Source organism: Physella acuta, unplaced genomic scaffold (genome assembly GCF_028476545.2).
Source record: "Physella acuta isolate Inbredline_101_S28 unplaced genomic scaffold, ASM2847654v3 ptg000082l, whole genome shotgun sequence".
NCBI classification, from domain to species: Eukaryota; Metazoa; Mollusca; class Gastropoda; family Physidae; genus Physella; species Physella acuta.
In genome coordinates, this window is record NW_026731602.1 from 47778 (window position 1) to 73394 (window position 25617).

General features: G+C 41.9%; 1 protein-coding gene across 1 annotated transcript in view; it reads right to left on the reverse strand.

The window, feature by feature from the left end:
- Window positions 1-1388: 1388 nt before the first annotated feature.
- The window catches only part of LOC131957903 (uncharacterized), a 93622-nt gene continuing 69393 nt past the window's right edge, over window positions 1389-25617 (reverse strand). Inside the window, exons 3-7 of the mRNA XM_059322736.1 lie at window positions 14377-14530; window positions 8758-8909; window positions 5753-5897; window positions 5296-5452; window positions 1389-3534 (exon numbers count right to left, since the gene is read on the reverse strand). Coding sequence (XP_059178719.1) covers window positions 3358-3534; window positions 5296-5452; window positions 5753-5897; window positions 8758-8909; window positions 14377-14530 — 785 coding nt within the window. The 3' untranslated portion in view covers window positions 1389-3357. The remainder of the gene's footprint in view (window positions 3535-5295; window positions 5453-5752; window positions 5898-8757; window positions 8910-14376; window positions 14531-25617) is intronic.

Genomic DNA, 25617 nt, shown 5'->3' on the forward strand with positions numbered 1-25617 from the left:
GCGTGACGGTGCAAGGGTAATTAAGGGTCAATGCGACCTATTTGGGGACATTTTATTAATAGTTATCACGTTGATGACCGTGATGACGCAATGCTACACATACTATAATTAGATCTTTAACTAGGACAAACCTCTGGCCAGTCGGAGTGACCCAAGCAGAATTAAACCCCAGCACTACAACACTACTGGGCCCATCCCATGACCCCCCCCAGCACTACAACACCACTGGGCCCATCCCATGCCTCCCCCCCTACTCCCAATAAAACACGTCACTACAAAATACGTGTCCCAACTTTCACCCAGTGCGCGTGCTAGTTATCAAAGCCCCGCCCCCATGTGTAAACACACGTGCTACCACATTACTTAAATTACATTCTACCAGACAAAAACCGATGTAATGAATACATAATATTTTCCTTTTGAAGTGGCAGGTGATGGTAATAGTTAATTACCTATAGTGGACGTGGCCTTATGTCGAGCTCTCGATAAGAGGAGGTAAGAATACACGTAGCGCACAGCGATTGGCTGGCGATGAGATATGGGTCACTGTCGATCATGATGGCTGATGATAGTGATAGCGGTGTCCGGGGCTTGATGGGGCTCACGGTGGTCCTCACGCTTTAGCAATGGGGCAATGGAGTGTTCGGTGCAAGCCTTGCACGTATGATTGCTGGCCCCTATCTAGAGTAGGATATACCAAACATGAAAATATGACTATTTTAATCAATTAGTCACGTCATTTAGATTTATATTGGCTTCCAGGCTTATGTCTGTGTGGACTGGCCCGTCGGTCTACCGGAAAAAAACCTGGTGGGCCCCAGGAAAAAAATTCGGTGGGCCCACAGGAAAGCTGCTGTAATAGTCGTATTAGTGTTCTGATTATTTAAAAGTGCAGGCACTTTACAGTTCCTTCATACCAAGGCGTAAAATTCTGTTTTTAGTATAAATTACACCATTTATATTTACAAATTCTGTTTTTAGTACAAATTACACCATTTTCATTTACTGTCTGCAAAATGTTTTTTTAATGTTTTTTTTTTCATTTTGTAAATAGCATCCATTTATGTAGGCTAAACATAATCATTCAACTATTCTATGAATATAAACAATGAACTTTTTTTCCAAAGAAAAACTGCAGCACCCATTTTTATTATTAAATTATTTTTAGTAAACAAGAGTCCCTCATCAGACTAAAGTCATTAGGTCAAATCAATCATTCTTTACACCTGAAAGGTTATGTTAATTTTTGGATACAAAGTTGTAATCTCAAAAATGTTGATGTTGATATTTGGATATCAGTTTCAATGCTGATCATATTATAAGCTTTGTTTTCAGTAGTGAGATGTTGAATTAAGGTTTTTAAAAGACACAAAACAAAGTAGTTTTAAACCTGGTGTCACCAGCCATCTTTATTGAAATGTTTACAAACAAGTGATGCCAATGGCCCCCCATTGGAGTTGATTAGTTTATTTGCATATTGGTTTTGATTAACATAATTAAATGGGAAATTATTTTTAAACAAAAATGTTAAAAAAAACAACTATTTAAATGTAACTGTTTCTATAAAACCTAAAATAAAACAAAATCGACAAACAAGATGAAACATTGATCATATAGAGACTAGCTCTAGCTGCTTTTACCTTTTCAATATAATTATTTCTTTAAAATAAAAAGCAAACACAAATCACATTTTTCAAATTCTGTGAAAAACAAGATAAAAATTATTTACATCTTCATAAAACATATCAGCAGATCTAGAGCCATGTTCTCCATAGGACAGTCTTAAAAACTATCCATATCAGGTTATCCACATAATTGTAAAAAAAATTACTTGACACTTTGAGTAAAAAAAATATTGCAATAAAATAATATTTGTTTTTATTCTCAGGTATTATTTTAAAAAGATTTTAGCAAAGTGAAAATTGCATTTGATTCAAAATAGTCTGAATACATTACAGAAAGAAAACTTGATTATCCACAGCAAATTAACAAAACAAAAAAAAACAATATTAGATCTAGGTCTTAATTTACAATGCATCTGATGTTATGCCCAGCCCAAACAAAACATTAACAGGACAAAACAGTGTGAAAAACAAGGACAATTGCCATCATCGAATACATCACTACAGAAGTTAATAAAATACTTTGACTTATGCACATATATTTTAATTTGGTTAAAATATACTACTAGCATCTAGTATAAATATAAAAAAAAATATATTTTAAATATTATTTACAAGCAAACTCAAATTATTTTCACATGTATTACATTTCTCATATGTCAATCACATAAACTAGCAACACACAAATGAACAAACAAAGCAGTACATAACACTCTTCCATTCTGGGGACAATGTTATACATTTTAGAACCACTGACCAAAACAAAGCATCAATGAATCAGTGCTATCTATTACAAATCAAATATTTTGACAGTGCTTACCCTGACTGCATAAAGTTATTGCTAAATTATTGTAATCATTTCATGGTATTAGTTTGATGGAATTAAAGATTTAGACTAAGGATATGGATGATGACTCACACTATTTTGGGATGTGTAACACTTAGAGCTGATTGCCAGTAGGGATTAATTTTTCCTCAGGGCAGACCCAACTTGACTAGCTCTTCAGCAGAAAATTATTTTGGCTTACTTTAGATTTCATATTTTATTCATGTTATGTTCTAATTTTAGTTGTTACAAATTCTAAAAAAAATAATGTATAGGAAAAGTTCAAAATAATTACCTGTGGTGAAGTTAGATTGTAAGTAATTTTTTTTTTAAGTTTTAGTAAATATTCAATCAAAACTAGAGAGGTAAGAGCTCTTAAATTGTAAAAAGAAAACTTGTTTGGCCACAGTTTAAATTTTTATTTTGCTGTTGAAAAATAGTTAAAATAAACAAAGATATAGATCTAGTTAGCCAGGTACTAACCATCATTTTAACTTTTTTTTTTTAATTTAGCTCAATAGTATTTTGAGTTACTTTTAACTTTAAAAAAAAAAAAAAAAAGTTTTCTTCAAGCAAAAATTCTGCTCAACTAAAGTTTTAGACAAAACTCCTTTACTATTCTTACAGGCCTAATTGTAAAATTATGACAGGGCTTAATTTTTGGCCGACATTTGAATTCATTTTTATTAAATTAATAGAAGCAATTTTATTAAAATAATGAAAAGGGAAATTATTTAAAAAATAAAAGTGAAAATATCTAAATTAAAATAATAAAAAGAAAAACATTTTAATTAAAATAATAAAATGGCTAACATTTTGTGTAGACCTGCACACATCACACAATTCATATAAATATTATACATAAACATTTAAATATACATAAACATATATACACACAAACAATCTGTACTATAACTCCAGTCCTCTGTGTCTAACAAATAAGGAGACAAAAGCAGAAAGAACCACAAGACTTGGCACATATCCCAGCTGTTGACCGGTGTTCTCTCCCTTCAGACTACTGCCTACTCCTCCTGATCTCCCCTTATCTGTGATGTGGGTGCTCTTTGAGATAGGTTTGTTTGTTGGCTGGTGAAAATAAAAAAAAAACATCATTTTAAGATGCTGTTGACTTTACTTCGTGGCATGTCGGATATTTTAATAGCTGACAATTATTCTTGCAGATTGAGAATTATAGCAGATTTTTAAAAAAAAGATTTCTTTATGGAAATTACTGTGAAATTTCATTGTTTTATTCAATTTTAGACATTTTATTATAAAAACATTTTATAATGAATAAAATATTAGTAATGGGATAGTGTATAATTTGAAAAAATAATTCATAATTGTTGGTAATTTATTAATATAAATTCTATTTTAAAAAGATGTTATCCAAGGGAGGAAACTATGCAGAACTAATAGGAATAAAATATTACTTGGGTTGCTTCCCTTGATAAATAACTGCTCGCTTTCAAGTTTTTATTTTAAAAATATTCAGGAGACTAAATCGCTTAAACAGTGTTTCAGAAGTGTTTTTTTTATCAACGAATCGCCGAGCTATTATTAAAGCCATACTTTTTCCAAGAATTTTGTCTAAAAACCTATTGGACATCGAAACTAGCTGAGCTTTTCAAATAGTTTCTCAGAAGAAGGTATACTAGACTTACACCCCAATAGCCTGTATAAAACACACATTGGAAAACCGAGGTGATATTACCAACTATGACTTTTTTATCAGCGTATAACAACAGCATGCGTAACTTATTGATCATTTATTGACAAAACTTGACAGTGGAAGCCAGTCCTTTTAATATTTTTTTTTCTCCACGACAATTGTTATCATTCCACTCATTATTGTTATATCCCCCCCCCCCCCTCTGCTTTCCCACAAATTGTTATCTCAGCCAACAGCAGATCGATGTCATCTGATGGCCTGGATCAATCAAGCCGAACGACACGTTGAAAATGAAATCTCCAGCAGGAAGCCACGCCCCCTGATCACGTGGCACCTCCATACCCAAGACTTCAGAAAATTAGATTAGAAACATCTACACCGACCCCACACCCCCACCCCATACACACAAGTTGTAATACAACCCCCAACACTCAAGTACAACAAGGTACAGTACTCCATAGTAAAGCCAGTATCCTCCCAACTTTGCAGCCAATAAAAAAATCGAAGAAAAATTTTGAGTTAGCATCTTTATAGTTTTCCTCGTCGTCTGCTGCACGGAAATGGGCTTAACGCCCTTTATTAGTCCAAACAGCGACCGCCATTTCCCATTTCCGGTGGCGCATACTACAACTGGGGCGTCACTTCCGGGATATGATGGGCGACGTTACGTGGCAGGCCGTGATTGGCTAGTTATCTTGGCACTTAAACACCAGGACGAACAATTCAATCCTTGATGTATGACTGGTGATTGTTGCGTTGCGTGATTGTAAAGATTGGTGGGTAGGTTATTGTGAAATAAAGCTTTATTTATTTCAGTGTTTCTTTCAGACTTCTTTCTCTGGAAAGGGGGGGGGGGGCACTTGTAAAAGTATTTATTTCCTGTATAAATTATATTTCGTTGGGGTGGGGGGAGAGGCGGTAGAAGATGCCCGAAAGAAACACTGCCTACAATAATAAGCTGTTTTTTTTTTTTGGATGGGTTGGTACTCACCATAGGTTGGATGGGTTGGTACTTACCATAGGTTGATGGTTGGATGGGTTGGTACTCACCATAAGCTGATGGTTGGATGGGTTGGTACTCACTATAGGTTGATGGTTGGATGGGTTGGTACTCACCATAGGCTGATGGTTGGATGGGTTGGTACTCACCATAGGTTGGATGGGTTGGTACTCACCATAGGTTGATGGTTGGATGGGTTGGGGACGGTGTAGTCACACTGGGAGCTCTCGTTGACCATCGTCTTGACGAAAAGTTCGGACAGGGGGATGGCCTTAGCCCCACACGTCATGTTGATGCGCCGCCTGACGCACTCAACCGTGGCCCGCATTTTGCTGTGGAACACACACAAAATTAATGTCCATGACGTCATAGGTACCAACTTTCAAACTGTTGAGTTGTGACATGCCCTTGACGTCATGTAAGGTACCACCTCCCACTAAGGTTCCAGTACTCACTAATTGTTTAGGTCTAACGTCTGTAATCTTTGTCAAACTTCACTCAAACAATACACCCCTGAAACGTTATCCTAGCCACATGATATTTTGTAATTGTCGTGTAACAGGTTTAAACCATTGGTGTGGTTTCATGATGAACGCGGTGGGTTGTCAACTGCTGGGCATTGAGGCACTTACTGGCAAAAATGTTCCTTCTTTCTGTACGTGACTTTGGTTAGGAACCGGATCTTGTTGCCGGAAGTGAAGTCGTTGAGATGTTCCAGGAAACATTTCTCTGACGCCGGTCCGGCATTGGTGAAGCAGGATTGGTGCATTGCATAGCCTGGGGGTGGGGACAGAGGTGGTCAAAACATGTGGGGGTGGGGACAGAGGCGGTCAAAACATGTGGGGGTGGGGACAGAGGCGGTCAAAACATGTGGAGGTGGGGACAGAGGTGTGATCGGTCAAAACATGTGGGAGGTGGGGACAGAGGTGTGATCGGTCAAAACATGTGGGAGGTGGGGACAGAGGTGTGATCGGTCAAAACATGTGGGAGGTGGGGACAGAGGTGTGATCGGTCAAAACATGTGGGAGGTGGGGACAGAGGTGTGATCGGTCAAAACACGTGGGAGGTGGGGACAGAGGTGTGATCGGTCAAAACATGTGGGAGGTGGGGACAGAGGTGTGATCGGTCAAAACATGTGGGAGGTGGGGACAGAGGTGTGATCGGTCAAAACATGTGGGAGGTGGGGACAGAGGTGGGATCGGTCAAAACATGTGGGAGGTGGGGACAGAGGTGTGATCGGTCAAAACATGTGGGAGGTGGGGACAGAGGTGTGATCGGTCAAAACACGTGGGAGGTGGGGACAGAGGTGTGATCGGTCAAAACATGTGGAGGTGGGGACAGAGGTGGGATCGGTCAAAACATGTGGGAGGTGGGGACAGAGGTGTGATCGGTCAAAACATGTGGGAGGTGGGGACAGAGGTGTGATCGGTCAAAACATGTGGGAGGTGGGGACAGAGGCGGTCAAAACATGTGAGGGTGGGGACAGAGGTGTGATCGGTCAAAACATGTGAGGTTGGGGACAAAGGTGTGAGAGATGAAAACATGTAAAAAAAATGGCAGTTCTTATGTCACAAAATGTCGGTTAATGTGTCACATATGTGTCACACATGGTCAGTTGGATCAGTCATTTCTTGGGGTGGGGGGGGGGGGGAGCACAACCCTCTCCCTTCTTGGAGAAAAAATAATTTAATTAGAAAATACATCCTTCAACCATTGTCCGCCCCACCCCAGAACGCTTGAGGTGCCACCCTCCCCTGAAGCAAAATGTCTGAGAGAAACAGGGGCGAAGGGACCCTAAGAAAACTGGGGAGGGGGTGTATCTGAACGCCCCAGTATCTGCCCTGACACCGAGCAAAAAGGAACATGTTCCCCAGTAACCCAACATTAACTGTTATCTAAGGAAACACAGACTAGAAAACACGATATTAAAAAAAATTGTTTACGTACGGAAGCCGCCATGATAGGAGCACGTGACAGGTTGGTACTATTTTTAGGCCAAGGTTGTGATTGGATGTAATTAATTCAAATAAATACAACAAGGAATTATTAGACAGGTTGTGCTGCGTTACGTGTGCTGTTTTAAAGTTGCTTCTTTTTTCTTCAGATAAGACTCTACGTTGTGAGGGGGTGGGCATGTTCGGTAAAGTGCAGGTATCTTACAGGTGTTGGTACACAGTGAGGGGAGCCTCTCTTACATGCTTACACTTTATATGGGGAGTGTGTCTCAACACAGCAGTTGGTGTGTTGATTGGGAGGGGGGGGGGCGGCTAGCATTGACTCGCGACTATAAGAGACCAATGGGACCCCACCCGCACCTGGGACCCCACCCACCCCTGGGACCCCACCCACCCCCTCCAAGCTACACACCCTGGCGCTCATCGACCAGGTCAACTCAGCTTTAATGACTAACTAAACATTAATGTCCAACCCCATCTCTAACTCAGCATTAATGGCCAACCCCATCTCTAACTCAGCATTAATGACCAATCCCATCTCTAACTCAGCATTAATGACCAACCCATCTCTAACTCAGCATTAATGACCAACCCATCTCTAACTCAGCATTAATGACCACCCCATCCCTTACTCAGCATTAATGACCAACCCCATCTCTAACTCAGCATTAATGACCAACCCATCTCTAACTCAGCATTAATGACCAACCCCATCTCTAATTTACCCCTCCCCTTGACTGAACCCAAACCGTTAAGGTCCGAGTAGAGTAACTGACGAGCCCCTACAGTAGAACACAATGCGCCAGACAGGAGTCTCTCACTTCCTTGGATTGATCGGATTGTCTGGGGGGGGGGGGGGGGGGTGGGGGGCTCTAGTAGGACGCCATCTTGAAACATCAACTCGCCTAAAATATAACCTATATATAGGTATATAAATATAACCTATATATATAGGTATATAAATATAACCTATATATTTGTATATAAATATAACCTATCACGTGTAAGGTGTCTGCACTCAACAGTTCCATGTCACGTGAGCAGGGGGGGGGGGGCAAAGGGGGTGGGGCTGGGGTTAAACCAGAACAAAAGCAGACGGTGTGACGTATTTAGCTGATAAATTACCGCCAGTGGAGTCTTTAATTGGCGGTGCTAGTTCCACTGGGGCATTGACCAAGTTCTGCGCATGTCACTCGAGCCGTCCTTCTAATTCACTTCCGGTGACGTCATTGGACTACTTTTTTTTTTTAAGCCAGGTTTTTTTTAAGCGCGTAGGTTTAGATTTTTTTTAGGCGGTCAAAACAATTAGCCCTTTAAAAATGTAGAAATAGGATGGTATTTATTGTATTTATTTACATCACCCATTCAATGGTAGGGTGGGGGGGGGAGAGAGAGAGAGTAATGGCCAGTAGCACACTAACACATGTCTTTTAAAAAAAGTGAAGGTTTTTTTTCTTTAAAAACGGATATAATTACCCTTTCGAACCTGACGGTCCTTGGAATAGGTGAAGTAGATTTCACCTGTTCTTGTGACGTCCTATGAAATGACATGGCCAAAAACTGAGATGGCCAAAAACTGAGATGGCCAAGAACTTACTTTCTATAAGGCTGTCATCTGAGCACAGGTCATGCAGGATGGCCAAAACTGACATGGCCAAAAACTGAGATGGCCAAGAACTTACTTTCTATAAGGCTGTCATCTGAGCACAGGTCATGCAGGATGGCCTGACTCCCAAGCAGGGCCGCGTCAACAGCGGCGTCAATGACTCGGTGTTCGTACACAGGACACTGCTGTCTTAAGTGTCGGACACACGCCATGGAGCTTTTGTAGGAGCTAAAGGAGAAAAACATTTGTTATATGTCATGGAGCTTTTGTAGGAGCTAAAGGGAAAAAAAGAATGATTTGTTCAAATGACAAGAGCTTGTGTGAGATAAAATAGGGGAAAACATTTTTGGAAAAAAATACAGGTTTGTTTCGATAAATATTTATCCCTCCAACACTAAAATATTTTGTCTCCTAAAACCAATTAACTATTTGAAAACTAAACATTTTTCGTGGATACGCTGACAATACAATTTATTCCAACTGCAAAGTTTCCGTTTTTTGTTTTAAAACAACCTCTATTTTGTGTTCGGGGTTGGCGCATGCGCTTTCAGTACACCAGTTGAGGAACACCCCCGACACCGCGAGTGACGTGTTTCATTATAAACCTGTCAGACGGCAACATGGAAAAATCAGGCCAACATTCATACCGCTCTCTGTAGAGCTAGGATCACAGCACGGTACAAGAAGCAAAAATATCTGAAGCAAATATTTTTTAGTGTGTGTGTGTGGGGGGGGGGGGGTAAAAATTTAGGCTCTGAGATCCGGCAGTTTAAAACAGACTCTACATATACAAATGACTCCACGTGTTTAGCAAATATTTCAGCCAGTGTCTTTTAATTTAACATTGATAACACTATGATTTCCACCGTTTGTATAAATTTAACGTAGCGTTTAAAAAAAATAATTAAAATTACTCTTTGTTTTGAAGTTAAGTTGCTTCAAAAAAATATTTGAAATAACCAAGAAAAAATCAAACCAAATGTTCAAACCTTCACCCACTCCCCGCTGTTTCGCCGTAGGAAATAAAAAACATAATTTAGAGTAGACCAAGAATAGTTGGCCATTTTTTGAGGAGGACGTCCCAGATAAACAACGCATGCGCAGCAGGCGGCATAATGGGATAAGCTCGATGAAGAACGCTGTACCTCCGCTTAATGGCGACATTCGGTGAAGTTTAATGCCACGGGCTAACTTTGAAGCTATTGTTACTGCGCTTTACTGTCCCATTCAAGATTACACGGACAGGTTCTGGAAGATTCCCCAACATCGGAGAAAAGTCAAAGCGAGTTATCTTTCCCATAGTTTACTAAGGCTGTAGAACTATGGGAGACAAATGTTTACGGTTTGAAAATCAATGCAGACGTCTAGAAAACATCAGGGCAGGCGTATCGTTTTCCCCCGGGAAAATTTGTAATTGAATTTTTACAACTGCGGTACACATAGAATTGTTAACGAATTCAAAAGCTGGTGGCATTATCATTTCCTGCCTGTCATAATCACAATAGTAGGTTTTTTGTCGTTGGTTAATATTGTGAGGTTTTTGAAGTTGTAAGTTTTATTGTACGTTGTTAACTTGGCTAGTGTGTGCTAACAAGTGAGACAGATAGGTTTGACAGCGTGACTGTGTAATTGTGAGTGTGTCTGTATGATTGTAAGTCTGACTGTGTACGTGTGACCGTGTAAGATTGGCGGCGTGATTCCCTCCCACCCCCCCCCCCCCCGTGTCTTTGAAATGTGAATCCCGTTTTAACAAATAAGACCAAGCCATAACATGCAGCAATGCCGGTTTAATTATTTCCCTCCATTGTTCGTAAGGCCTGGTTAACACTAAATGTTCTCATCCAAAAGATTGTCTCCTAATCCAGAACTTTGTCAATACAGACAGACATGAAGGCATGTCTTAGACAACAAAAACAGACAGAAGACAATAATTATTTCACGCCAGACTAAAGTGTATGGAAACAAAAGACAGACAGAAGACAATAATTATCTCATGCCAAATAAAGGTGTAGGAAAACAAAAGACAGACAGCGACTGATTTAATGAAGATCACAGAGCGACGACGGAGTAGATTTTAACACTGAGGCGCAGAGAATCCATGTTTGACAGGTATGATGGGCCCCTTGTATAGTTGAGGGTCCGCTGGATGTAGGTTTGGGGGCCCACCTGAGACAGGTGTGAGGGTCCTACATGTAACAGATGTAAAGGCCCACCTGTGACAGCTGTGAGGGCCCACCTGTAACATATGTAAGGGCCCACCTGCTACAGTTACAGATGTAAGGGCCCACCTGCTACAGTTACAGATGTAAGGGCCCACCTGCTACAGTTACAGATGTAAGGGCCCACCTGCTGAAGGTGTAAGGAGCACACAGCACCAGGCAGGTGTGTCTGTGTGTGGGCGCCATAGTTAAATTATTTAACACCAAATCTAATTGTTTCAGTGGCTAGGCTGACCGGGCAGCCACCTAGGGCCCTGAACTTCGGTGCCCCAAATTATGTTTTATATTTATTATCTAAAAAACCAGTTAATTAAGCCACAGAGAATTATTGAGTAGACTAAACCAAGACAACCGTACAAGTTTACTTAAGCTGTGAGACGGCTAAGAGACTACATGAATGTCTACAGACTAACATGGAATTACTCACGGCGTCCATGTTCCATAATGTAATGGTTATCTAGTCGTTTCTTATGCGCCCTTACATTTTAAACGTGTATTAGAAGGACGCTAGTAAACGTTGTATTGTGAGATGAGACAATCAACTTCTGCATCAGACATTTCTGGGGCACTAAAGGGCAGATAGTGCGTTAGTTTTAAAGCGGTGTGCACTTGATGACCCGGAGATCGTTTATAAAAATGTGCTTGATTGTGGCTTGTGCCCTTAACTCAACTTGCTTTATCATTGTTGCTTCCCTTAGATCAGCCACAAATGGAGCGGTGTTATCTGCCCTTGAGGCTTGTGTCGAGGGTTCAAGATTCGGTGAGCGGAACAATTTGTTCTCACGGTAGTCTTGCTGGAACTTTTGCCAGGCAGTAAAATTTTAAAACTTCCCTTTGTGGATACGATCTAGACTGGTAGATTGTATGAGGGGTTCGTCTGGAGTTACACGGGGAAGGTCAGGGGTCGAAGTATTACGTCACTTCCCGTGGTTCACCTAACTTCCAGCACCATCAAATGGTGCACGCTAACTTTATCTCATACACTTATACACATTCATCTATCACACACTTATACACATTCATCTATCACACACTTATACACATTCATCTATCACACACTTATACACATTCATCTATCACACACTTATACACATTCATCTATCACAAACTTATACATATTCATCTATCACACACTTATACACATTCATCTATCACACACTTATACACATTCATCTATCACACACTTATACACATTCATCTATCACACACTTATACATATTCATTCCTCACACACTTCCACTCTCGCATCCAACACACACACACACAGATAAATGGACATGTGGGGTGCGGCCTGTGATACAGTGTACACTACTGGTGAAAGTTTCGTACCACACCGACATCGCTAGTGAGGGCGAAATCAGTGTGAGGGTGAAACCACAACCACACCACCAGTGAGAGAGTGATACCACACCCACACCACCAATATGAAGATGATACCACACCCACATCACCAGTGAGAGAGTGATAACATAACCACACCAGCAATGTGAGGGGGATACTACAACTACACCACCAATATGAAGATGATACCGCACCCACACCACCAGTGAGAGAGTGATACCATAACCACACCACCAGTGTGAGGGTGATACCACACACACACACAACCAGTGAGGGTGATACCATAACCACACCACCAGTGCGAGGGGACACTACTCACTAAACTATAAATACGGCGGTACTCGCTATGTTAACAAAGGGCTACAACTCACCCCTTATCTACCGGGTGATACCACAGTGTGCGGGCCGTCTAGGGCAGGGATGATTTGCTTGTCTCAACCTCCCCCCCCCTTGTCTTATCCCCCCTCCCATCCCACCCTATCGGGACTCCCCGCTGGTGTCAGCACGTGCTTGTGTCTGGCATATTTAAGGCGCCGTTAGGGGGAGGGAGGGGGAGGGTCAGTGTGTGTTCCCCCCCCCCCCCCCGGTCTAAAGTCTTGAGGTACATCAAGTTCACACACGGACCAAGCCAGTTGACCAAAGTTTGACACTGTCTTGTCCAGCTCTCTGTAGTCTGTAACTCTCCACACAACACCAGGTTAACTGTACACCAAGATGGCGGCAACCGCTCCATCCAATGAGACGAGGTCACGTGACCCTTTAACAACACTCAGCTAAAGTTGGTACCCAGCTGAAGTAAAACGTATAGCTAATGTGTGGCTAGGGGACATTACTCTGGTTACCGCTAGCAGATACACGGGCTGTGTTATCTCCACTTGTATGTGACATTGTTATATGACGTATCTTGGGTTATGTCCGATCTTGTGGGGTGTGTTATATGTGGTATATGTAGATTTTCTTTATAAGCCTTTGCATGACAAATTATGTGTTTGTTTTAAAATAGACCAGACTTTACACAGAAACACAGAAACCACCGACGTTATAAAAACCGCCGACTTTTAAACATAAACCACCGACCTTAAGACAGAAACCACCTTCTTTAAGAAAGAAACCACCGTACGACACACCACTTTGTAAGATTTAACTTCTAACCTCAGTTCATAAGAATAAGTGAAAATGGAGGAGTGAACCATGATGCGTGAAGAGTGAGACGTGAAAGTGAGCTTGTAAAACAGTTTTACAGCCTAATTTTCTTCTTTTAAATTAGTCCCAGTTTAACTGCACCAATTTTGTTGCTGTATCTTTGGCTAAACGATCATGCTGTTAAAAAGTTTTTGTTGAAAATCCAATTATATTTTGCTTAAAATAGAAAGTTTTATTAAACGAACATAGTTTTGTGGATACATCTCTCGCTTTCAATAAAATAAGAAATGGTTGGGGCAACAGCATAACGCAAGGTGTGTGGATGTGTGATTGGGTGTCTTTACCGGATGCTTGGTGCACTCTCTGTTAATTAGTGCACATTTGATAAGCGGCGCACGATTTGTCAATATCACAGTAATATCAGCACAATTCGTGCGCATTTTTATGTTTGCGTATTTTTCAGTTTGTGCAATTGTCTTGTTGCGTATTTTTCTTACTGCGCGTTTATCATAAAACCAAAATGAACACAAATGGCCTGCAAAGAAATAATAAAAACCTGAAATGTCAGTGTGACAATGTCATTATGATCCTATGTCTTTGCCATACACCACTGATACTTTCACTGTCACTGACATATGCCAGTAACATGTCAGTGCCACATGTCAGTGCCATGTGGTACTGCCACACGCCTCTACAGTACAGTAGGCCTATGTCACTGTAACATGTTAATGCCACATACCAATACAACATGACACTTGTCACTGTCACAGGTCACTGCCATATGTCTCTATCTCATGTTACTGTCACATGTCACTGTAACTGCCACTGTCATGTGTCAATACCACATGTCACTTCAACATATCACTACAACATGTCACTGTCACAAGTCACTGTCACATGACACTGCCATGTCACTGCCACGTGTCAGTGTCAGATGTCAGTGCCACGTGTCACTGTCAGATGTCAGTGTCTGACAGAACGAGACCACCTACCCACAGAAGGCCCTGAGAGTCTCCACATCGATGCCGCAGCAGAGTTTGAGCGGGTTGGTCTGCATGTTGTAGTACTGGAGGCTGTACTCGTTGAAACACGAGCTGGACATCACATCAAGCTCTACTCGCGGACACGACGCCATCGCGGTCAGACCTGCAACAGCAACAAACAGACCGTCACCACCACATACACTGGATCAAGCTTGGTTTTTTTTTTTATTTTCTCGGTAAATAATCTGTTTATAGTTAAAGTTCTGAAGATAAGTTTGGTCCTTTAAGTATGTCAAAACTTGTACATTTTAAAAATTAAAGACAAATAGAATTTACATATATTAGTCACGAGCAGGCTAGAAAAAAAATCAACATCTGATTATTAATAAGGACATCACAAAAAGTAATAAAGTCGGTGTACGGCTAACCAACATCTACATAGTGATAGTTTCATCCAGAGTGGAATAATACAATCTGATTTTCACAGAAATTTTTTGTATTGGGTATTAAGAATGCTCAGTATAAGGGTAGAGATTAAAGTCTAAGAAGGGAAAAGGTGCAAGAGGGAAAGCCATATTGTAAATAACTTTTACACGTTCGGTGGGTCGGGTGGTAGGGTGACGGTAGGGTAGGGGTAGGGTGAGGCTCTGGTGGTAGGGTGTGGGTAGGGTAGAGGTCTAGTGGTAGGGTGCAGTGTTTCTTCCAGACTTTTTTCTCCGGGGGGGCACTTGAAATTTTCTGTGGGGGGGGGGGGGGGCGGTAGACTTTCTTCGGGGGGGGGGGACGGACACTGTTAAGAGTATATATTTTCTATATAAATTATATAAATTTCATTTCGTTCGGGGGGGGGGGGGGCGGAAAAAAAATTCCCGAAGAGATGCCTGGAAGAAACTCTGGTAGAGTGGGGTGGTAGGGTGGGGGTAGGGTAGGGGTCTAGTGGTAGGGTGAGGTTCTGGTGGTAGGGTGTTGTGTAGTGGAAGGGTGTGGTGTAGTGGAAGGGTGAGGTTCTGGTGGTAGGGTGTTGTGTAGTGGAAGGGTGTGGTGTAGTGGAAGGGGGAGGTTCTGGTGGTAGGGTGTTGTGTAGTGGAAGGGTGTGGTGTGGTGGTTTAGTAATGTCTTGTGGTAGGCCATTTGTGGATTAGCCTATCCCATTCAGATTCTGAGACCAGAGCCCATAGACTGTATTGTTTAGAGATGTTAGAATTGAGATTGTGTATGTATAGAGAGGATAATGTGTGATGTTAGAATTGAGATTGTGTATGTATAGAGAGGATAACGTGTGATGTTAGAATTGAGATTGTGTATGTATAGAGAGGATAACGTGTGATGTTAGAATTGAGATTGTGTATGTATAGAGAGGATAATGTGTGATGTTAGAATTGAGATTGTGTATGTATAGAGAGGATAATGTGTGATGTTAGTATTGAGATTGTGTATGTATAGAGAGGATAACGTGTGATGTTAGAATTGAGATTGTGTATGTATAGAGAGGATAACTTGTGATGTTAGAATTGAGATTGTGTATGTATAGAGAGGATAATGTGTGATGTTAGAATTGAGATTGTGTATGTATAGAGAGGATAACGTGTGATGTTAGAATTGAGATTGTGTATGTATAGAGAGGATAATGTGTGATGTTAGAATTGAGATTGTGTATGTAGCCTATAGAGAGGATAATGTGTGATGATAGAATTGAGATTGTGTATGTATAGAGAGGATAATGTGTGATGATAGAACTGAGATTGTGTATGTATACAGACGATAGATTGATGATCTGATTGATCAAAATCGATAGCCTCACAGCTCTCTAAGTTAACCCTTCGAGACACCACGCCCATCTTATTGAACAAACGAACTGACGCCAATATTTCGCCTGACCCCACCCATCCCCTCCCACCCGTCTTTTAAAGTATTTATTTTCCAGATAACTCTTGTTATTGTAAACAAACGTGATCTATCGGTTACTCCCCCTCTCTGTACTGGCGCTGTAAGGGCTATCACTCGCACCAAACAATTTTCTTAAGGGGAAAAAACTGATTAGTTTTTTTTTTATTTACATGTGGACGGGTAGATAGAGGCTGTGTGGGAGGGGGGGGGGGGGAGGGGGGTGGGGCAGGGGGTAGGCTGCAACAGAACACATTTTTCTTGTCAGTTAGTTTGACAAGTTATTGCTCTGGGTTAGTGGACTGATTACAAACGGGTCAGCAGGGCCGTTAGGGTTAGGGGTAGGGTTGGGGTTAGGGGTAGGGTTGGGGTTAGGGGTAGGGTTGGGGTTAGGGGTAGGGGTAGGGGTAGGGTTGGGGTTAGGGGTAGGGTTGGGGTTAGGGGTAGGTTAGCGGATCAAATGTCAGCACATATTGGGGGTCCTGGGCGGAAAAGGCAGTGGGGCGAAGGCAAGTTATAGCGAGAAGATGTCCTGGGGAGCTAAATAATGGGTATCATGGTAAAATGATGCTTGGTGGGAACATTTATCGCATATGGTCTGCCTTGATATAACGTTTATATAAGGCATATTATACATCACTCAAATAGAACAAAGCGCTTTTTACAATACCATGTGTGGGTGATTGTGTGGGGGTCAATGACGTTGTGTGTGGGTATGGTCATTAGAGCATTGCTTGGAGTTGGGTTAAAGGGTAGTCTGTGGGGGTCAGGTCAAGATGAAGTGTGTGGGGGTGTGAAAAGGGGGAGTGTGTGGGTCGGGTTGAGGAGCACTGTGTGGGGGTCGGGTTAAAGGGCAGTGTGTGGGGTTAGGGTTTAGTGGCAGTGTGGGGTTAGGGTTTAGAGGCAGTGTGGGGTTAGGGTTTAGGGGCAGTGTGTAGGGTTGGGGTTTAGGGACAGTGTGTTGGCGTCGAGTCAATTGAGAGCTGAGTGATTTAAGTCCGTTGGTCCTCAGATTATCATATGACCATACAATACATACACTAAAGGATTCCTTACAACACAGAACGAGCATGATGTTATTAGATATAAGACCAGGTGTGTGTGGGGGTGGGGGGATATTTCCGACATGCTGTTGTCTTCTATCCAAGAAGACTGTTATTTATGAAAATAGTTTGGTTGCTTGGTGCTCGGATATTACAATGAGAGATCGTTGATAAGTCAAACTCGCCTAAAATTGGCTTGTTCCCAACTAGGATTCGAACCGGGGTAACATTTTGACAAGCTGAGAGTTATCTGCCCCCGCCCTTAGGCGAGTATATCGTAACTTCTAATCTTCAGTCAGTCAGTCAGTCAGTCAGTCAGTCAGTCAGTCAGTCAGTCAGTCAGTCAGTCAGTCAGTCAGTCAGTCAGTCAGTCAGTCAGTCAGTCAGTCAGTCAGTCAGTCAGTCAGTCAGTCAGTCAGTCAGTCAGTCAGTCAGTCAGTCAGCCAGCCAGCCAGTCAGGCAGAGGTGTAAGAAGTTGTCCAGATTCAACTAAATCCAGCCTAGATCAAGGTCTAGAACCGTCTGCTCTTAGCTGAATATGCCGCAAGGTATACGCAAATATTTACCTGAGATTTCAGGAAATGCGTTGGGCATTATAAAAATGCGTAAACCTTTTACTCGTTTCTGGGAATCCTTTGGAACTATTCCTGCAAGTGCATTAGTACAGCTGGCATTTTGGCGCTGGTTACGTAAGGGGGTTACAGTACTAGGGGACTAGCTCGGGTTGATCTTAGCATCCTGGGCTATTAGGGGGCGCCAACAATGGCGTATCCGTGCCGGCACCAGGTGGGGCCGCCTTGTGGGGGGGGGGGGGGGGGGGTTACAGGGTGCAGGCGCTCCAGGTAGCAAAGGTAGAACCGTGATGTCTGTAAGTCTTGCAGTAACTCGTTTGTTGGGGTAACTATGGTAGTGTTGTGGTCGTTAATTGTGTTAACCGTGGTAGTTGTGTGGTCTTTTGTTAGGTTAGCTATGTAGTTAATTGGGATAGCCACGGTGCTACTTAGTACACTCAGACACCAACAGGTAGGCCTTCCATTGTATCCAGCACGAAGCTGTTACCTAATTGACCAGTCTCCGACACTTAGAATTCTCCACGTAACTCCTGCTGGGTTATGACAACGGCAGTGCAAACACGTGCGGACACTTTGCAACAGTAAGTACTCACCAGTCTGGCTATCCCACTACCTACTCTGACATTTAATGTCACATTACCACACTACCTACTCTGACATTTAATGTCACATTACCACACTACCTACTCTGACATTTAATGTCTCATTACCACACTACCTACTCTGACATTTAATGTCACATTACCACACTACCTACTCTGACATTTAATGTCACATTACCACACTACCTACTCTGACATTTAATGTCACATTACCACACTACCTACTCTGACATTTAATGTCACATTACCACACTACCTACTCTGACATTTAATGTCACATTACCACACTACCTACTCTGACGTTTAATGTCACATTACCACACTACCTACTCTGACGTTTAATGTCACATTACCACACTACCTACTCTGACATTTAATGTCACATTACCACACTACCTACTCTGACGTTTAATGTCACATTCTGCTGCCGACTGGGTGGTTCGAATTCTCCTTAAGCTGCCGGCAAACAAAACACCACAGCCCAGATATCAGATGATGATTCGTTGTTCTAGAAAGTTCTGCCTCTGGGAGGTGGAGAGTGAGAGAGTCTGGAGCTGTGGGTGCCCCTCTAGACCAGTTCTGCCTCCTGGGGGTGGGGGGGGGGGGGCGGGTGTTGAGGTGGCCCTCAGTCACTTGAAGTTAAACATATATCTTTATTACAAGAGGGTTGACAGGTGGTTGAGATATGCTAGACAACCCACGGTTGCATCTCGTAGTGGTTGGTTGTTTCATATTTTTGAGAACACGCTTCGTGTAGCAATTTCACTTTTTAAAAATATCATTTGATTACACTATAATGCTGCTATTTTCAACTATTTTTAAAATCATTTGAACACACTTTAATGTTGCTATGTTCAATTATTTTTAAAATCATATAAAACACGCTTAATGTAGCTATATCCCTTTCTTCGAAACAACACGTTTTGAAATCTTTAAACAGGTTTACACATTACGCTAAGAGATAAACTTCCCCACTTCCTAGTGTGTTTGCAATAATATTGTATTAAAAAGAAAATTGGCAACCAGGCCTTCATGAATAAAAAGATGTGCATTCAACAAATAAAAATGTTTCTTCAAAGCCGATCAAACAAACTGGGTTTAAATTTTAAGTGTTGCCTCAAAAGAAAAAAAAAAAAACAAAAAGTGTTGTAAATATTTCCTTTCGTTTCCGGTGTACAAGCAGATTTATCAAGGTGGTTTACAGAGGTTGGCATACACATACTTGTGTTGTGGACATGGAGGTATATCAACAGTAGGCAAACATGTGTGTAGGTTCAGGGGAGACGGGGTGGGGGGGGAGGTGTTGACAGCAGAACAAGAATGAGTAGTTTAGCACGTCCAGAGGTCACGTGATTAATTAATGCAATCTATTTTCTTAGCACTGTAATCTTGCTTGACAAGCGGTGTGTGTGAGAGTGTGTGTCTGTGTGAGAGAGAGAAAGGGGGGGGGGGGAGACGACATATTGGTGAGTCGACAGATGTGTTCAGCAGGAAGACACACACACACAGAGAGAGCGCTAACATTATCCGATTGTGAGGGAGCCACACACACACACAGAGAGCGCTAACATTATCAGATTGTGAGGGAGCCACACACACACAGAGCGCTAACATTATCCGATTGTGAGGGAGCCACACACACACAGAGCGCTAACATTATCCGATTGTGAGGGAGCCACACACACACACACACAGAGCGCTAACATTATCCGATTGTGAGGGAGCCACACACACACACAGAGCGCTAACATTATCCGATTGTGAGGGAGCCACACACACACAGAGCGCTAACATTATCCGATTGTGAGGGAGCCACACAAACACAGAGCGCTAACATTATCCGATTGTGAGGGAGCCACACACACACACAGAGCGCTAACATTATCCGATTGTGAGGGAGCCACACACACACAGAGCGCTAACATTATCCGATTGTGAGGGAGCCACACACAGAGAGAGCGCTAACATTATCCGATTGTGAAGCACCTAATCTCAGATGTTACCTGAAGAGATATAAAATTATAGAAAACAAGAAGAAATTCTGGATAGTTTCTGAGGAAGTTGAACTAAGATTTTTGTACCGAATTCGGTGAAATTTTGTGGACAAGATTTTCCTAACCTAAATACCACGAGACATTAAGGGATCAAAGTTGTATCACGTGATTTCTGTCCCTGTAGCTGAATGTTATAGTCAATTTTAATTGTGAGGTTCATGGGGTTTAAGTTTTAAACTTGCAGTCTGTAGCCATCGATTCTTTTGCCCGTATTTTCATACGGCTCCTTCCCCGTCTCTGTTATACGCTGGGCCGATTGGAACATAGGTTACATTGATCTTATTGGGGGGGGGGGGGGGCAATGAATGCTGGGACGTGGGGGTAGGGATGTGAGGGAGTAGTTTCTATTGGGCTGGGTACACAGTTCGGCTCGCAGTGTGTGGCGTGTGGTACGTGTTGAAACTTTTGTGGGGGTGTTGTGTTGGTGTCAATACAAGGTGTCATGGGGTGATGTTGTGTTGTAGTGACATCATGTGATGTTGTAGTTAGATGGCATGTTGTAGTGATATGGTGTGTTGTAGTGATATGGTGTGTTGTAGTGAGATGGTGTGTTGTAGTGACACTTCAGAGAATGTGTCGTGATGTTATTATTACTTAATGACTTGACACTTCAGGGAATGTGTCGTGATTTTATTATTACCTAATGACTTGACCACCAAGCGAGACAGAAGATGATGCAGATAGTCTACAGACGTTATTTATTGTGCAAGACAAACACGGGCATCACGTGGATACAACCAACAATTTCCAGCAACACAAACAGGAGCATCTCAAGCTTAGGGGGATCATGGGACGATTATATGTGGGGGGGACGGGGACTGTATGACAAAACACAGCACACGCCAATAAATGTAGATCAATGAAACATCAACTTGAGCAGTTTATGTGTGTGGCTGGCGAACATGGTGTAGATATTTTGGTTGTGAATGCATGTATTAAAAAAATTCTTTGTTAAAAAATGTCATTATTTTAATGCGAGGTTAAAGTTTTTTTCTATTGTCAAAAATTAACAGATGGTGTATACTAGTGTGTAAATAATTGATTAACCGAACTGTAATCAGTGTTAATTAATGAGGGAGGATTATGTTTGTTAAAAAACAAAGAACAATATCTGGTGAAGGTTTTAGCGTTAGACAGGTGTCAGCAGCTTAGTTATCCCATAGACTCCTGACTCATATTGACTACAGACTCCCATAGACTCTTGACTCCCATAGACTCCAGACTCCCATAGACTCCTGACTCCCACATACTCCTGATTCCCATGGACTCCTGCCTCCCATAGACTCCTGATTCCCATAGACTTCACTCCCATAGTCTCCTGACTCCCATGGACTACTGACTCCCATAGACTCCTGCCTCCCATAGACTCCTGCCTCCCATAGACTCCTGACTCCAATAGACTCCTGCCTCCCATAGACTCCTGCCTCCCATAGACTCCTGAATCCCACCTATCAAGACCCTCCCCTCAAGTGCCCCCCGCCCCCACATCAGTAGATCCCTATCTCGGCACGCCGACATTCATACCCCAACTCACCAAGGGCGATAACCACGGCGAGATAGTCCGCGAAAGTTGCCGCTACTCGGCTCACACATCAAAGGCCGCGCTCAATGGGTGGGGGGAGGGGGGATCAGGGAATGACCGGTGGCTAATTTCTTTCAGCGGTTTGATGACCTGATAAGTGTCTGACTACCGGAGTCAGCGCTCGAGTCAGTAGTCGAGTCAGCAGTCGGAGGATCAGGGTGGGATTATGATATTAACCTGCCGGCTGTACTCAAGTGGTCTTCGAATTTTTGATGCTATCGTTGCTTCTAAATGTGTGGAGATAAAAAAACGTCCGCCTTTAGAGGGTTTCGGGTGTTTGTTTTTTAAAGAAAGCAATTGGATACTAAATACTATGGTCTAGAAATTTTTAAAAAACTTTTTTGATTGTCTTCATTTTACATTTTTTTAAATAAAAAATAATTACATGTGTAATTATGCTTAACCTGGCCAAATGTAATGTGTATTCGCCTGGTGTAAGTGGTTACATTACACGGTCATGCACGTTAACCAGATGTTGATTACGCGGCAGACGGCATGAAGCTAGGGTGGTCTCCCCTGATAACAATCGGAGCGTGTCCACCACAGGCAGGTCAAATCGTTTGTTTCGTTTGTTTTTAGTAGACAACACTCCGACTTGTTAGTAGACCACACTCCGACTTTTTAGTAGACCACAGTCCGACTTTTTAGTAGACCACACTCCGACTTTTTAGTAGACAACACTCCGACTTTTTAGTAGACCACACTCCGAATTTTTAGTAGACCACACTCCGAATTTTTAGTAGACCACACTCCGAATTTTTAGTAGACCACACTCCGAATTTTTAGTAGACCACACTCCGACTTTTTAGTAGACCACACTCTGACTTTTTAGTAGACCACACTCCGAATTTTTAGTAGACCACACTCCGACTTTTGAGTAGACCACACTCCGACTTTTTAGCAGACCACACTCCGGCTTTTTAGGAGACCACACTCCGACTTTTTAGTGTCGGATGTGGTTTCAATTGTTTGCAAGATGGCTCTGCAGAAATAACATCTCCAGGAAAGTGACACTTGGAATGATAGGACACTGAAGAGTTGGATCTGAAAGATCTAATTGGCGCGATGTTTGAATCCTTTATTTTATTGAAGACGTTAACGTTGAAAACAATTGATTGTTTAAAATGTTCTACGCAGAGCTATATGATATGGTAGCTAGGTTTTAAGGCAGGTCATTATGTGACCTCCATGTGACCTCCACGTGACCCCCATGTTACCTCCACGTGACCTTAATGTTAAATGCTGACAAAAGGAAACATGTGAAGTTTCGATCAAATAACGTCAACGTACACAATTCGGTTAACCGTACCCTAAAATCATCTCTCTCGAGTGAATTCAAATTTGACTTAATCCCAAATAAATTTTCATTCTGATTTTACCATAATCCCTGTCCCCCTGCCCCCACACCACACTAACTTTAAGTCAGGCTCAGCCGCCCGACCCCTTGGGTCAAAATTCTATCCAGCCAGGCACTTTTGATGTTTATTTAATCAAATATCAATATTCGAATAAACGATGAAGTGGGCTTGACGGCCCTCCAGCCCCTCCCCCCCTGTAGCTTGAAGATCCCCCCCCCCCCCCCCCTGAAGATTGATGATAGCCCAGCATCCTTATGGCGCCAGGATAAACTGCTCCGTCCTTGTCAGCGTACTTGGGGACATTTCAAGTTCACCAGGGGACATTTCAGCCATACCAGGGGACATTTCAGCCATACTAGGGGACATTTTAAGTTTATCAGGGGACATTTTAAGCCATACTAGGGGACATTTCAAGTTTACCAGGGGACATTTCGGCCATACCAGGGGACATTTCAAGTTTATCAGGGGACATTTTAAGCCATACTAGGGGACATTTCAAGTTTACCAGGGGACATTTCGGCCATACCAGGGGACATTTCAAGTTTATCAGGGGACATTTTAAGCCATACTCGCGGAGATTTCAGCCATACTAGGGGACATTTCAGACATACTAGGGGACATTTCAGCCATACTAGGGGACATTTCAGCCATACTAGGGGACATTTAAGCCATACTAGGTGACACTTCAGCCATACTAGGGGACATTTCAGCCATACTAGCGGAAATTTCAGCCGCACCAAGACACAAACTCTCAACACCACTAGGGGACAAACATTCACCTCCACCGCCCAGTTTGAAATTACTTGAAAACTTGAACAACCAATCCCTGGGTTATTGCCCTTGCTTGAGCAGTCCCGCACTGAAGGAGATGAATGTGAACACGGCTGGTGATTGGCTGAAACTCTGGGACACAAGAAAACCAATTTGTTATTTGGTTACTATGGTGAGTTGATGGCCAGAAAAATGATATCCCTCTCAATGGCGTGGAGTTAAATTTTCATCGCCGAAAATCTTTACAATGGATCAAGTTAGACAATATATTTAAAGACAATATAGTTAGGGAATATTTTAAACTTAGCAATAAATATTTAATTGTATTCTGTAAATTAGTTTATCTAAGTAGGTAACAGCAAGTTTTAATATTTTTTTTTGCGAGAGTATAGTGTACATCAAATCTTGGTCACATGACCAACCATCACGTGATGGCAAATGACCAGCCTCATTTCTCAGACATGGAATAAAAAAAACATCCAACATCGACCGATGGCACAATTTATTCATTCTTAGATTTTATTGAGTACGATACACTTCTTCTGGATTTTCCATGTTTTATATTTTTTAAAATAAAATAAAAAATAAAATAAAAAGAAGGGAAAAAATATTTAAAAGACAGAAAAAGCGCAGATGAAGACAATCTTGATGCACAAGCGGACGTCAGGGTAGGCCATCGAGGAGCATCGAGTGAAAATGTAAATTAAAATGATGGACAGTTTCCATAATTTTCGAATTTAACAGCTCGAACAATATTTTCATGGCCGCCGTTGAGACGAGCGACTTCCGGTGTCTTGACGAGCTGACGGCTAGAGTTACCTCCGCTCCAGTCAATATTTTGTTAGGCAATAGCCAGGGGAGAGAAGGCTGGAATTGCCGAGACAGTAGGATTAATATCCCGCTGTGGGTAAGGGCTAGGAGTTTTATCTCAGTTCGGGGGGCTGATGAAACTAGGCCTAAGGTGAAGTGCGGGGATTTTTGAGATTTTTTTTTGTACATTTCAGAAATTTAATCGGGAAAATTAAAAAAAAAATGTTTGTGAATATTTAACGTTTAATACGTTTTACATCCGGGTTAAGCTCAATTGTTGATGAATTAAGCTGCGATGAGGGTTTAACCAATTAGTATAATCTTCAGTATCATCAGCCATTACGAATGTAAGCATGTGATTGGTACATGACCGGGGGAAATTAATCATAAATAAGGGTGAGGTTAAATAAAAGGCTGTAAAACTTTGAACTGAAACTTGACATTTATACTTCAATAGAATTCATCCCGTAAAAAAAATAAATTTAAAAATCAACCTAACGAAAGAAGTCCAAGAAACAACGGCGTAAAATAATTTTGGTTTCTTGTAGGGTGCTGTTAAACATCTTGACGCCCG